This window comes from Fukomys damarensis, unplaced genomic scaffold, assembly GCF_012274545.1.
Source record: "Fukomys damarensis isolate Sample0158 unplaced genomic scaffold, DMR_v1.0_HiC HiC_scaffold_37, whole genome shotgun sequence".
Classification (NCBI taxonomy): Eukaryota; Metazoa; Chordata; class Mammalia; order Rodentia; family Bathyergidae; genus Fukomys; species Fukomys damarensis.
In genome coordinates this window covers 63,249,231-63,265,114 of record NW_022900949.1, presented here as the reverse complement: position 1 = coordinate 63,265,114, position 15,884 = coordinate 63,249,231, and the positions used below count along the sequence as shown (strand labels likewise).

The following is a 15,884-nucleotide window of genomic DNA, read 5'->3' as shown; positions in this document are numbered from 1 at the left end:
AAGAAAAAAAAAAAAAAAAAGAATGATAAACAGTGAAGCAAGAGAGTAGCTGACATCCATCACTTTGTTTAATCATATATGAGCTTCTGCTGAGTCAAACTAACACCATGGGAAAAACTTAAGCAGAATTGCTATGACCCCCAACTTCCCTACTAAGGAAGGAATTATTAGATCTAAACATCTTTGTAGGGCCACGCCTTTAGAGGTTGTGGGCCAGACCACCTTGGTAGTAGAGCAGTTAAGTAAGGCTCCCTAAACTAGGGAACGATGATAGGAAGCCCCAGTGCAGCCCTCAGGGAACTGCACCAAGTGTGCCCAAGAAAAGCCAACACCAACCCATGGATATTTGCCTCAGGATGGACCCACAGAAGCATCCAGACAACAGACAGCAGACTGTAAGGAAACTGGTTGTTTTCCTCTCTGGGTGTCGCTGGAATATGCTTTCAGCAGCCAAACAGTATTGGATCACATGTATGGCATAGTTTGCTTTCTTCTTCTAAGTGTTGTTCACCATTAATTTTGGTAAAGCTGGTGTTGCTGTTGATTTCATATGTATGATTGAAAAATGAAAAATAAACCCCAAAAGGAAATGTTAAGCAAAAAAATTATAAAAGGCAAAAAATCCAATTCTTTAGAAATAAAGAGAACAGTAAATTCATTTGATTTAAAAAAAAAAATATATATATATATATGTATATATGTATATATATTTTAGTACCAGGGATCGAATTTGGGTCCCTGCACTTGAGAGGCAGGTGGTGGAATCACTGAGCTAAACCCCCGGCCCGATAAAAATATATTTTAAAAGAAGTCAGCTGGGTTTGTTGGCACACACCTGCAGTCCTGATTACACAAGGGGCTGAGGCAGGAGGATCAATTGAACCTTAGAGTCTAAGGCCAGCTTGGGCAATATAGCAAGATGCCATCTTGGAGGGGGTGGGGAAGCAAGCAACGAAGGGAGTCTAGGTAACTTAGATACAAGAAGGTCAAGGGGGAGAAAAGGCGGCTGCAGACTTTGTTGCAAAGACAAGAAATCATAGGAGAGAACAAGTGGTATCTCTTCCTCACTCAAGTTTGGGGCTGACTTCTTCCACCCCTACTGTAGCAAGACAGATTAACAGGAGAAAGGCATGGCAAATTTAGTGTTTTACACAACACAAGCGTCTTTAGAAATGGGAGTCCAAAGAGTCCAGGAAAATTATGTACTTTTATGGAGGGAAACGATGTGATCCGATAGTGATAAACTCGGGGGAATTGAGCAAGGCCTGTTTTTCCAGATTCTTCTTGAACTCTGGGTATAGGGCAGAATCCCTCTGCAATGAGGGTCTTCTGATCTACTTACAGGGAGGGTCAGTCAGAGAAATCTTTTATGGCCTGTTTCAAAGGAGAAAAGTAGAAGGTCAGCGGTAACCTCCTTGCTTCGGTGGTTTTCTCAATTTCATTCAGCTTAAGACACTCAGAATGCCAAGCTGCCACATTTTAGGGTTTCATGTATTGAGTTCTAATAGGACCAAGGAGCAGTGAATCCTCTACTTGAAAAAGGCAACAGACATGAACATTGGTCAGAAATCTAGCCCCAAAAGGGACTTTCTCAAATGGCCTGTTATCATCTCCAATAACATTTATCCAATGACTATGCAATTATCCAGTCATCTCTTTTTTGGTTTTTTTTGAGACAGAGACTCGCTATGCAGTTCAGTCTGGCCTTGAACTCACTATGTAGCCCAGGCTGGCCTCAAACAAACTGTAATCCTCTTGCCTCAGCCTCCCAACTGCTGGGATGATAGGCAGTACACCATCACAGCCAGCCTATCCAGTTCATCTTACCCTGGGCCATCAGAGAAGATGCACCCTACAACAGACCCGTGATAAAGCCAAAAAGCAGGTGGTTTTTTGTTTTGATTTTTTGAGATAGGGTCTCCCTTTGTAGTTCAGGTTGACCTTGAACTAACTATGTAGCCCAGGCTGGACTCGAACTTGCAGTGATCCTCCTGCCTCAGCCTCCCTAGTACTGGGATTACAGACGTGTACCACCAGACCTGACAAAAAGCAGGTATTTTAAACCCAGACGATACAGCTGCTAGTCAATGGAATTTCTCTACCCAGAGACCACTTGACCTTCTACAAGGCGTTAAAAGCCAGTGATGGTGGCACAAATCTGTAATTCCAGCACTCTGGAAGGCTGAGGCAGGCAGATTGCAAACTAGCAACTTAGTGAGACTCAGGTATCAAAATAAAAAAATTTTAAAAGGGCTGGGGATGTAGCTTAGTGCAAAGGCACTGTATTCAATCCTCAGTGCCAATTTAGAAAAAAAAAAGGTGTTAATACTGCCACCACCAAAGATAGTGAATAAGAAGGCAACAAATAGTCTCTGCACAGACCTGAATCCCCTTCATCTATATTTCTTCTTGTTCATAAAATAGATTCTCAGCTGGGCATAGTAGCAAATGCTTGCAATCCCAGCACTCTGGGAGGCTGAGACTGGAGGATGCAAAGTTCAAGCAGAGACTGGGCAATTTAACGAGATCTTGTCTCAAAATAAAAAATAAAAACAAAAAGACTGGGGATGTAGCTGTATGAAGGCCCTGGGTTCAATCTCCCATCACACATAACACACACACACACACACAGATTCCCTACTACATCAAGGGAAAAACTAGGTCCCAGGAAGATCCACCTGCATCAGCCTCATCTTCACCTGACTTAAATGCAAAGACAATAGTAGAGCCCAGTTGGCAGAGGCCATCAACTACTTAGTGATGAGATCTGACATCGTGGGAAACAGGGACCCAGTCTGAGTTTTGTTATTCACAATGCTGTACTGGAACAGAAAAAGGCTCAGAGCTTATGAAAAAACTAGTTAAATGTATGCTGTTCACTTCTCTGTAATACCAGTAAAACATCCCCTTAACACAGAGGAATTCATTGTAGCATTAGAACTAGTAAACTAAAACCAAGATATAACTTCCTTTCCTACCAAAAAGGTGAAAATACAAAACCACATTCACATACAAAACCTTTGGAATATTTCGAAGCTCATTGAAAATTAGCATTGTTTAATTTCTGAAGATTAAAGAATCCTCACGTTTGGTTGTTTAAGACAGAGTCTTACTTTATAATCCAAGCTTTTCTTAAACTCTCTATCTAGACCAGGCTCAAAATTGTGACTCTTCTGCCTCAGCCTCCCAAATGCTGAGATTACAGACATATGTGACCACACCTACTAAACAAATCATTTTTTGAAAAACACCTTCTATAGATTTTGTGATTGCTAGTAAATTTTTAGCGGTGCTGCAAAAAAAGTTTAATGTTAACAATAATTTCAATATCAAGTATTGTGTCCGTATCAAATTCTTGAACCAACTCAAACTGGCTTTAAAAATAAATTATAGGGCCAGGGATTTAGCTCAGTGGTGCTGCCAACTGTCTCATAAGCACAAAGTTTGATCCCCATACCAAAAAATAAGTTAATTAATTAATTAATTGTAATCACACATAAAAAAAAAAAAACTCAAGCCAGGTATGGTGTCACATACCTGTATTCGCACCACTCAAGAGGCTGAAACAGAAGGATTGCTATGAATTCGTGGGCAGCCTGGAATAATTAGAAAAACCTCGTCTCAAAAAGCCACAAATAAATGAACATAGATAAAGAAACTGAGAGGACTGGCACTCAGTGGCAGAGCCCTTGCCGTATATGAGCAAGGCCCTGATTTTGATCCCTAGCACTACCAAAAACATAAAAGAAAAGAAAAAAAAGGAAGCAGGAAGTTCAAGTACTGGCTGCTTCAGGGGCTCAGAGATATCCTAAAGTAGCAGGGACCTAGAGGCTGTGCCTACAGGTACCCAGTGGGTAAGTAAGCAGGATGAAGTAAGGCCTCTCTGCCTTATCTGCATTCTCCTTTATCACCTTAAACTCTGGGTCAAATCCCTGCTCAGCCCCACACACAGCCATACTCATCACTTAGAGTGCTGTAATATAAGATTTATTAGACCTAATTTATCTGCCCTATCTCATCCCCCTTCAAGACCTAGGGCATTGAGATAAGCTTCACAAGTAACTTTCAGGATATGCAGAAACACCCAATTTCCAGCTTTTACAACATCCAGTTCCAGACCTCTGGAGTGGCACCTAAAAGTCTGGAGTCATTGTTCTACATCCACAGTTACATCTGCTCACAGAAAAACAGACCTGCTACCCCAAGATGGGAACCAAGGATGCCTCCCAAAGCACTCATCTCACAGCAGGAACTGAGTTTTTCCCCTCAAGTAATAAGAATTCTGCCAGAACTCCTCAGAACCAGTCTTGAGATTCCAATCAACCAGATCAGCCAGACCTCATGGTACTGTCAGCTATGCAAATCCCAGCCCTGGCCTTAGCTCTTCAAAAAAAAAAAAGCTTCTATCATACCCTCAAAGACAGATTTTGACCCTCTTTCTCTGCTTCTCAGAGTAGCTGTGCTGATCCCTTCCTGCCCACAACATCACTGCTCCTCTCCTTGACTGGAATTCTGAGACATGGCAGAGCCTGGTCTATTGGGATCCCTGAGTGGGACCTTCTGCCCCCAAACTCCAGGAGCACTATCGTGTCAGTTCTTTCCTTCTGGAGGTACCTCCTTAGCAGTTTCTCATCCTCAGGATGATGACCTCATCTACAACAGGGTGAAATTAGCCTTCATTACCCTCCTGTAGCACTGCCTCAAATCCACAAGCAGTTAGAAATCAGCTGGGAGAGAAGTATGACCGCAGACATAAAGTATAAATAATTCCTTTATTATATAAACAATGAAAGTAGATAAAGTTGGAAAAGTTCACTTTGAACAAAAATTAAATACAGCTGCTCAACATAACAAAACACAATGGCCAATACTTGGATTTTCTCTTCAAATAATGGTACTACATATACACAGCCTGATAACGGGAGTCCTTTTTAAAATGCTGAGAGTCTTATTAAATCTCTAAATTTCCCAGGCTGGGATTTTTACTTTGATCCTCCTGCCTCAGCCTCCCAGAGTGCTCAGATTATAGGCATATGCCACCAAGTTCTTGTAACTTTTTATTGTACTTCATTTTCCTAAAAGTATACTACATTAACCTTTATTTAAATTAATTCTGATATTACACTAATCATAATATTTTTAATGTTTAAATACCATTAGAATTCAACTTTCATCATTTGCGGAAATTTCCATGTGGGCTCAGTGAAAAATGTCCACATATTTTCGTATTTTACACTTCAGAGGAGTCACCTCTAGATGTTTCACCCTTTCCTTCGAAAACGTAAGCAACTCATAAGTTCTCTGAATTTCAGTATCAAGGAGTAGTTACTCATGTTCTCTTTCCATGTTTCATAAGTTCTCAATTTGTTGTAACAACTTCCTTTTTTCAAGTAGAAATCTGATCCAGTTGCTTTTAAATAACTTTCTTTTTTCCATATTTCTTTCCAGGAGCCTTTGAATTTTTCCAAATAACTTTCTTTTTCAGATTCTTCCTTCCATATTCCTTCTCCTTTTTTTATAGCCATTAATTCAGCTCTAAGTAATTTTCTATGAACTGTCCAGTAAGTTTTAGAATTATAATTCAGCCCTTTAACAAGAACAGTTTTGCCCAGGCCTCTTCGCAAAATTTCTTCATTCAGATTCACGCTAAAATATCTACCCTTGAATTTAAAACAAAACAAAACAAAACAAAAAACCACACACATAGAAACTATTTAAGAAAATTGTTATTATATTGTAACATCTTATTTATCTTAAAATCAATCACTTAGGAATTTCAGCCCCTCATAAAAAAAACAAAAATATGAACAAAAGCGTTTTCAGGAGCTAAAAACAACTACTGCTAAGTCCAAGAATGTTATTACTGCAAGAGATTCTTCTCAAAGTCAATCATTTTATGACACAGAATTCTCTACAGATTCTTTTGGTTTCTACCCTCAAAGAAGCATAGAAGCAACAAAGCATAGAAAGAACTTTTTTGGTTTGTTGGTGATTGTTTGCAGAGACAACAGGCACATAATTCTAGCATAGCAAAGGAAAGTAAAAAAGCGAAAAATAGACAAACCCAAAAGGACCTGTTAAAATTAAGGTCAGAATTCTAGTGTCTAGTAGGAAACTACCATGTATGTTTTTTTTCTAGCATGTACATTTTTTTTAAAGACCTCCTTCAAAATAACATAAAAACAGTCTTGGCTCTTGAACCTTCATCCTTCTAGAAATTTCATCCCAGGAACAATTCACTTCCTAATGAAAATGGATACATGGAACTTTTCTCCCACTAATTCATAGTATAGACAAATAAGTCATAGCTAAGTTCAAAAAAAATAAAATTCCAAGTTTAAATTAGAAAACATTTTCTAAGACCACGTAAATGCACAGATAACCTTTTAAAAATATTTGAAAATAAAATTAAATAAATTTTGTTTCTAAATACAGTAATTTCTGATACATGACAAAGTTACAAATGGTTAATAACAGCTAGGAAGGCTTTATCATATTTGTCTCAGTTTTTAAAATTTTATGAGCTCTTTCCATTGAACCAAAAATCAGAATGAAAATTTTAATACCACAATTCATTAAATTCAAACAAGAGTGCTTGTTTCTGTAGCACATATAATAAAATACAAACAAGAGAAGTAAACATTCATAAATAAGCATACAGCATGGTTTGTTAACCTAGGAAGCAATGTAAGGTAAAGGTATCTAAGATAAGAAGAGCTGGGCTTGAATACAGGCTTTCCCATTTGGTTCCTCTGGTCAAAGCAATTACCTTTCCTACCAATTCCACCTGTGAACAGGTAAAACTCCATGGGGTAGTCATGAGGATAAATGAAGTAATATAGCATAGCATTTGACTCAGTGTCTGGCACATAGCAGACATTCAAAATATTATGTTATCTTCATTACGATAATCATCTTTTTTGATAATGGTTACTCTTCAATTGAAAAGAGAACCTAATATTTCTATAAGGTTTTGGTGATGTTTGATACAACTTGGTATGATAAAATTACTTTAAGATGCTTCAGCTAATTAGTTTAGGATAATTCTTATTTTGAAAGAATTCGATATGATCTGGATATACAAAAATTAATAGATTTCATTAAACTTCCTGTTAATAATTCAAAGTTTAAACAATTTAAATTCTAATCATTTTAATGAGGTTTTTTTCAGGTTATTCTTGTTTATTATATAAGGGCTTTAAAAATAAGAAAAACTAGAAAGTCTGGTCTCAATCTTGTCGTAGTATTTTAGCCATTTCATTTTTCTATATTCCCATTTCAGTAATCACCCAAATACACAGATTTTAATATAGTTAGTAATCAGTCCAGATACAATCTGTATTCTGCTTTTCTTTTGTTTTTGTTTTTTGAAACAGGGTCTATGTAGTTCAGTTTGGCCTTGAACCACTAGGCAACCCAGTGATCCTCCTACCTCAGCCTCCTGAGTGCTAGGGTTATATCACGCCCAGCTTTACATTTTTTTGTACTCTTTTATCGGTTACATAACCCCTGTACACAGCACCCATTCTTAACACCAACAAAAGTTTCCCCACAATAGAATACTTACTGCCTTGTAATAAATCAACAGTTTACTCAATACAAGCTCCCACCTCCCTGCCATCTTTGGATTTAGAGCTATCTGAATCCGTCAGTCTTAAATCACAATTCCCAAGAGCCCATATAAAGTTCTTTGTAATTTTCCTGAATTTGAACTGTTTCACAGAACTGGGTATTAGACTAGGCTGAGCAATATGTTTACCTATAGAAAACACCATTGCTCTTCATAATTTTTGGGTGATAAGACTCACTCAACAAGTGGTTTCTACCAACAAGTGTGATGGACCAAACCCACGCAAATATAAATATACAAAGAGACTCTTCAATTTATCAATGCCTGGTCATTGGTAGTTAGAAGATTTTTCTTTTTTCACAAACTTCTATAATAAGCATGTATTAGATATGTAACTAAAGTTTAATAACTACATATATGTGTGTGTATATATATATATACACACACATATATGTAGTTATTAAACTTTAGTTACATATCTAATACATGCTTATTATAGAAGTTTGTGAAAAAAGAAAAATCTTCTAACTACCAATGACCAGGCATTGATAAATTGAAGAGTCTCTTTGTATATTTATATTTGCGTGGGTTTGGTCCATCACACTTGTTGGTAGAAACCACTTGTTGAGTGAGTCTTATCACCCAAAAATTATGAAGAGCAATGGTGTTTTCTATAGGTAAACATATTGCTCAGCCTAGTCTAATACCCAGTTCTGTGAAACAGTTCAAATTCAGGAAAATTACAAAGAACTTTATATGGGCTCTTGGGAATTGTGATTTAAGACTGACGGATTCAGATAGCTCTAAATCCAAAGATGGCAGGGAGGTGGGAGCTTGTATTGAGTAAACTGTTGATTTATTACAAGGCAGTAAGTATTCTATTGTGGGGAAACTTTTGTTGGTGTTAAGAAGAAGACAAAAATTTCAGCATCCTATATTTAAAGTTTAATTAAACACTGTATTTAAATGTAAAAATAAAAGACTCTGTTATTTCTTCATACTACTTACCTTATTCACTAAAATGTAGCAAAACAGCATTGAATTCTCCTTTCCAAGAAGTTGGAACCACAGTAGTTGGGAAGCTTTGAGCTCTTTTTGTAACCATACCTTCCCAGCTTCAGTGAGTTCTACTCCAGCCAGCTTAACCAGCAAAACACTGTATTTAAATGTAAAAATAAAAGACTCTGTTATTTCTTCATACTACTTACCTTATTCACTAAAATGTAGCAAAACAGCATTGAATTCTCCTTTCCAAGAAGTTGGAACCACAGTAGTTGGGAAGCTTTGAGCTCTTTTTGTAACCATACCTTCCCAGCTTCAGTGAGTTCTACTCCAGCCAGCTTAACCAGCAAAACACCACATGGCTCTTCTAAAGAGAGGTATAGTTTAAGAAGACAAAAATTTCAGCATCCTATATTTAAAGTTTAATTAAACACTGTATTTAAATGTAAAAATAAAAGACTCTGTTATTTCTTCATACTACTTACCTTATTCACTAAAATGTAGCAAAACAGCATTGAATTCTCCTTTCCAAGAAGTTGGAACCACAGTAGTTGGGAAGCTTTGAGCTCTTTTTGTAACCATACCTTCCCAGCTTCAGTGAGTTCTACTCCAGCCAGCTTAACCAGCAAAACACCACATGGCTCTTCTAAAGAGGTCAGGCAGAAAGAGTTCAAGTTTAAGAGCTTGTTGCAAAAGCAAATTCTAAAGCCACTCACCTCCCCCACAACACCTCAGAAAACTCCAACATAGTGTGCTTATTTATAAGTACTCAGTCTCTCTAAATATAGGTCTGTTTCTTTTTTCTTTTTCTTTTTTTTTGGCAGTATTGGAGGTGAACCCAGGGCCTTTGTACTGAGTGAGCTACTACATCCTTCCCCTCACCCCAGGTACCAGAGATCAAACTCAGGACTTTGTGCTTTGAAGTTAGGGGTGCTGCCACTAAGCTGAATCCGTGGCCCTCTTTTTTATATTGTGATCCAGGTCTCAGTCACTAGGTTATCCAGGTTGGTCTTAAACCTGTGATCCTCCTGCCTCAGCCTCCCAGAGTACTGGGATACAGGCATGCACCACCATGCCTTGCCTTATTTATTTCTATATTCAAGATTTCTTTTAAAATAATACAAGCAAAATAAATAAATAAAACAATACAAACATATAACAGATGGAATAATTTCAAAAGCCCATTTCTTCAAGCTCAGGAACAGGAAAAGAGACTTAACCAACTTAACCTTTTTTTAACCTTCTAGACTTTTTCCTACACATATATAGGTAAAGCTATATACATAGTTTAGTAATGGGGACTGTTACTACTAGAACTACAGAAATTGTTTTTCAGGGCCGGGGATTTAGCTCAGCGGTTTGGTGGCCTGCCTCGCAAGCACAAGGACCCTAGTTCAATCCCCGGTACCAAAAAAAAACAAAAAACCCACGAAATTGTTTTTTCATCTAAATGAAGTTGTCAACTATTGAGGATATCCTCCCATGTCAAAAAATATCGATCAACGTTATTGTAAGTATTGCTTCTTATATAAAATAACAATATTTTCTTATGCACAAAAACATCATTACTACTTTTTTTAAACGTATTGTGAAATGCCTTCCAGACAAGAATTTTATCAATTTATATTCAAGGTACTATACTTGGAAGGTCTATTTCCCCAAAACTTTGATAAAATTTTAACCAAGTTAACTTTAATGACAGTGTTTCATTTTATTTATTCATTTGTTTTTAGGAGATAGTCTTGCTATACTGCCCAGGCTGGCCTTGAAACCCATGGCTCAAAAGATCCCCGTCTCAGCCTGCAGAGTTCAGTCCCACAAGCATGTTCCACCCCTGCTCTTACTAAAAGCTAATCCTTCTCATTCTTTGGGTCTACCATTAAGCACAAACTCCTTACTGTGGCCTTCTCTGACTACTCTGTAGATGTGATAATAAAATATGGTGAATATTGATGTATTTTTTTAAATGGTAGCAAAGTTTCCTCATTTATTAAAAGTAGGACAAAAACAGGCTCTGTAGAGTGAGTTTGACCTGAGTAAAAAGGGAAAAGGGAGAAAAAAAATACACTTGATGGCTTAAGGTAGACTACCATGAAGAAACATAATAGCTATTGAATATTTTTAAAAATTTTATTATGGTAAAAGACAAGTTAAATCTCCCTGAGAATGCTCCTCCTTGCTTCAAACACACATGAAATTCTTCTTGCCACTTTCTGAAGCAGTTCTGGGAGTCCTCTTTCATGAGTGTCTTTTCAGCTGTGGTGCTATTCCTGCCTCAATGTCCTGAATTGATTCAAAATATTTACCTTTCATGGTCATTTTGACATTGTGGAAAAGCCGTAAGTCATATAGTGTCAGATCCAGTGATAAAGTGCATGAGGATACATCATAATATTTTTATGCGCCTGCCTTCCTAACAGATGGCACTCAGCAGCAGCATTCACTGTATTTTTCATCACACTTCATAGACTTGAATGAAAGAGGATTTCTAGAACTGCTGCAGAAAGTAGCAAGAACAATGGGATGTACATGTTTGTAGTGAGAGGGAGAATTCTGAGGGGAACCAATAACAATTTGGCTTTTACTGTAACAAACTTAAAAAAAATCTAAACATGTACTATATATTTTGATCATACTTCATGTATATTTGCCTACTGCTGACCAAATTCCCCAATAATGCTCTACTCTAAGACTCTGTTCCTTTTCTGTAAAGCTTTTAGAAAAATTTTCACTTGTTTACTATCTTCCACAGAGATCATAAACTCCCAAGGCTTAGAGGGCCCTTATCTGTTTACTCAGCATTATAGATTAGTTTAGTTCTAAGAAAGTTGAAAGACTGAGGAAGACTGAGGAGTTGAATTTAAAAAGAAAGAGAAAGAAAGAAAGAAACCCTGGAGACAAACTAAATAGTTCCTTGTATATAAGGGCTCAGAATTTCTCTCATAGACAAAGGAGGGTAATCAGGATTTCAAATGCCATTTTTTCAATTTTAGAAATAACATCTAGTTATTTAATAGTAATAACAATAACAGCTAGTCTTAATTTTTTTGCATCTTACTTACTTCTCCAAGAAGATATAATAGGTAAAGTAATGGGAATATGTTCGATTTCTAAACCATTCTCAGTTATCCGGTGTAATCGTCCTTGTAATTTAACATTCTTTCTTATAAATTCTGCTGGAATATCTGAAGATCTTGTAAATTTTGATGTCTATAGATTTATAAGGAGAAAAATATAAACCTGGGTTATTATTTTCATTTGGAATTTAAAATGTGACATTGTTATCTAAACATCACAAGACGTACTTGGGCTGGGGAAGTAGCTCAGTGGTAGAGCACTTGCCTAACACGCATGAGGCCCTGGGTTCTATTCTTAGTATTGCAAAATATAAAAACAAAAATCAAAATAAGAAAAAAAAACACTGAAAATTTTTAATTTGCTTATTTTATAGTAGTACTTTTATATGGTTTAATCTAAAGTGCTTTTAGGAATAGTTAGAAGTCATTATTCACTATTTTGCTATTTCAAGCTACTCTGTGATATATTAAACCTAAAACCTAAACAAAGCTGAGACAAATTAAACTAGATCCTTAACCAACAAGATATTTTTTTCACTTTCCTTTTACTCTTTTAGGGGAAAAAGACAAAATTTTTAGAAAGAAAGAGGGCCAATATTAGGAATTTATTTCAATCCCACACTTAGGTGATGGTCTAGGGTTAGTCAACGCTTTGTGTGCTTCCTCCCTATTAACAATGCAACAAGCTTCGTTCATAATCACGGCTAAAACTTCACATAATGGAAGGATAAATTAGTATCTGACTTCTAGGGCATAAAATTTAACTGAACATTTTTTTAAAAAAATAAGAATAATGTAGACCATCAGGGCTTTTCTCACAATAGCCCACTCTGCATCCTCCAGGGTGCACTTTTACTTTGCTTTTTCCTCTTTTACTCAGTCCCAGCTCACTCTGCAGAGCCAGTTTCTCCCTCACTCTTCACTTTTTTTCAAATGAACTTTTTAAAAAACAACAATAATGTAGACAACCATAATATGAAAATATATTGTGGGTAAATGACTTAGTTTCTCTAGAAAATTAATAGCTTGAGAAAGAAAGGGGGTTGTGTGCTATAAATGAATAAAAATGAGATGTAAACAATAAAACAAATATACATACCATTAGAATTCTGACTTGTACAGATCACCTATTTAAAGATGCTACTGTGACAATTATGAAAATCTGGATGTGGAATTGGTCTTGGATAATACTAAAAGATAACTGTAATTTTCTTAGGTGTGATAATAAGACATACTGACATTATGAATCTTGATGCCATTAAATGGGAAGCATATAACATCACCTTGCAAAAATGTTTATATGAATTTAATGAAGAAGCACCATGCTGGATTATGAGATATTCTACACGATAACTTTCAAAAATTTGAAAGAAAAAAGTGGAAATAATATTCTAGATTAAAACAGACTAATAATACATGCAATTAATTATAATGCATGATTTTTGCCTTCACACTAAGCTCCATCCCTGGCTCTTTTCTTTTTTTTTTTTTTTTAATTTTGAGATAGTCACTAATTATCCAGGCTGGGTTCAAATTTTTAATCCTCCTGTTCCAGCCTTCTACACAGCTAAGAATCCAACACTGCAAAAGTCCTGAGTTCAATGCCACAGATTGCACAAGAAAAAATAAAGGACAGTTTTGAGAAAAAAAAAAAGAAACATGAACTGTATTTTAAATAATGGTATTACTTACAAATATGATTGTAATTATAAGAGATAGTACCTAGAGTAATCAAAATTGTAGAGAAATCAAAAGGAATAATGGTTGCCAGGAGCCGTGAGGAAGGAAAACAGGAGTTATTGTTTAATAGGTACAGAGTTTCAGTTTTGCAAGATGAATAGAGCTCTGGAGATGGATTGTGGTTAATAGTGACATAACAGTATGAATAAATCTAATACCACTGAACTTTATGTACACTGAAGTGATTAAAATGATAGACTTTATGTGTATTTTACAATAAAAATGAAAAACAAAATACACTTGTAATTCTTGATTTACAAGAAATCTTACAGGTGGAAATCTACATCTATTATTAAAACATAATTGTGCTGGGCATGGTGGTGCAAGCCTATAATCCCAGCACTCGGGAGGCTGAGGCAGGAGAATCACTGTGAGTTCGAGACCAGCCTGGGCTACACAGTGAGTTCCAGGTCAGTCTCAACTACATAGTGAGACCCTGTCTCAAAAAAACAAAAAAACAACAACAAAAACAAACAAACAAAAACCCATATTTGAAAGGACCAAAAAAACCCCCACTAATCAAAGCATAAATTATTCAGTGCTAAGGGACATAATTAAACTGTAATCCAAATCTAAAAGAACCCTTAAAAAGTACTTTTGAGGTATCCACAATATCTGAAATACAAATTTAGTGATTACAACATTCTAACAAGGTAAATCCTTTTCAGATTAATTTTAAATATAAAAAAAGATTATGGAAATACATCCTGTACAATCACTTTCTGTAAAAGCCTGTGGATGCTACATTAAAGTCAATATTTTAAAATATAACATTATTCTAAAATACTATCTAAAAGCTTCACATTTGAGTAACAAAATGATGCACTGCTTGAGATGAAAACTGTCTGAAGAATAAATGAACTGTCTATTGCCTTTTTCATTTTTTAACTCACCAGTCGAACACTTCTTAGAAATAACATTATTCCAGCTATGGCCATCCCAGTGCTGATGTTCTACAGAAAGAAATTTAATGATTAATTATCACTTAATTATTCATGATGTGAACTATTAATTAGAAGGGAGCAAAAAGTCTCTTTCTTCCCTATTTCTAACAGTATAACAGATATCATTCAAATGACTCACTTTTCCCCAAAACTTCGTCTACCCACCCATTAATCTTCTCCCAGTCTTTTCCAGTCCGGCATACACAGTACTTTTATTATTGTACTTTATCTATTAGTTCCTTGAATGCACGACTGGTCCAATACTCCTTGCACAGTGCCCACAAAAATGAGCATAACTTTGCATTCATGGTGAGAATTTACATGCTTGGCAGAAAACCTTAATGTTACAATGCTAAAATATACCACCTTGACAAATATATGTGGGTGAATGTAGAGGGAAAACAGTGATATTTTTAAAGTGCTTTCTTTAAACTAAGGACCTAAATGAAAAAATTAAGAATATTACCACTCCCTCAAAAACAGTGATAATCTAACATACTTTCCCCTTCAATAAACACTAGGTATGTAATAACAGGGTACATTCTTTGGTTTCCGTGATCAGGTTATTTCAAATAATACATTCATGTACTAAATAGACAGTTTATTCCCACAATCCTCCTAAGGTGTTTTGGGGGACACGGTGCAGGGATCTGAACTCAGGCCCGCATACATGCTAAGCACACTACCACTGAGCTACACCTCAGCCTTCAGGCCAATTTTTAACTTCAAATAAGCCACATATCCACTTCTGAATTGGAAGAAATAAGGCCTGATCAATTAACATATATATGTCTTTAGGTTTATCATTCATTAGTGCTACATATATTTATCTAGCACTTTCTAAGTGTCAGGTACTACTTCAAGGAGTAGAGCTGAGAGTAAATACACATGGCCTTGTTTGTACCGTGTTGCTTCTCTGCAGCGCAATTTATTCAACTTCTCAGCGGGATTTTAAAAGTTAATCAATCATTTTTTCCCAAAGCCATATTCTTTTCACTTGGCTTCTGGGAGAACTGGCTTTTCCTCCCCTCTCGCAGCTCCTTATAGTCTTTGCTGGTCTCCTCCTTTTCACGCCCCAAATGTTGGATGCCCATAGGTCACAGTTGTAGGGCTTCTTCCCTGGCTTTTTTCATCTGCTCCGAGAGCCGCTCAAGTCCGGGGCTTGAAACACTACTTATGGCTTGTGCCACTCATTCTCAAAATTACGTGTCCAGCTCTGACTTCACTTGCACACCAGACTAGCCTCGAACAGCCTTTTGTAATTCTGCTTAGAAGTCTAACTAATGGTCTTCTTCAAGCTCTCACATCCAGCTCAAAAACTCAAGATTTTTCCAACCAATCATAGCCTCCAACTCCTATCACCCACCGTCGCCATCGCCAACCAGGCAACGGGTCCGCCCCCCACCACCACCTTGGTGGCCCTAGAGTCCCGCCCTTGCCTCTCCCCTCACTTCACTCACACCAAGGCCCGGGGCTCCTCCGCCCTTAAGCGGGCGTCCCGACCGCCCCGAGGGACGGCTGAGACTCGAGGCGAGGCGTCGCTCAGGGAGG

General features: G+C 36.8%; 2 protein-coding genes across 5 annotated transcripts in view; both read right to left on the bottom strand.

The window, feature by feature from the left end:
* Plch1 (phospholipase C eta 1) overlaps positions 1–8,716 on the bottom strand; it is a 257,791-nt gene extending 249,075 nt beyond the window's left edge. For all 3 annotated transcript variants that reach the window (XM_010636902.3, XM_033759293.1, XM_033759292.1), the window contains exon 1: positions 8,579–8,716. The gene's annotated coding sequence lies outside the window, so the exon portion shown is untranslated. The remainder of the gene's footprint in view (positions 1–8,578) is intronic.
* On the bottom strand, positions 4,788–15,878 carry CUNH3orf33 (chromosome unknown C3orf33 homolog). 2 transcript variants are annotated; one of them, XM_010636900.2, is made up of 5 exons: positions 15,794–15,878; positions 14,283–14,342; positions 11,635–11,782; positions 9,058–9,218; positions 4,788–5,660 (listed from the first exon to the last, which is right to left on the bottom strand). In XM_010636900.2, the coding sequence occupies exons 2-5, from the start codon at positions 14,325–14,327 to the stop codon at positions 5,262–5,264; spliced, it is 753 nt and encodes a 250-aa protein (XP_010635202.1). In that variant the 5' UTR covers positions 14,328–14,342; positions 15,794–15,878; the 3' UTR covers positions 4,788–5,261. The 2 variants fall into 2 exon arrangements, with proteins under 2 accessions (XP_010635202.1, XP_033615186.1); XM_033759295.1 differs by lacking the exon at positions 15,794–15,878 and adding an exon at positions 15,238–15,729.
* Between the last annotated feature and the right edge of the window lie 6 nt (positions 15,879–15,884).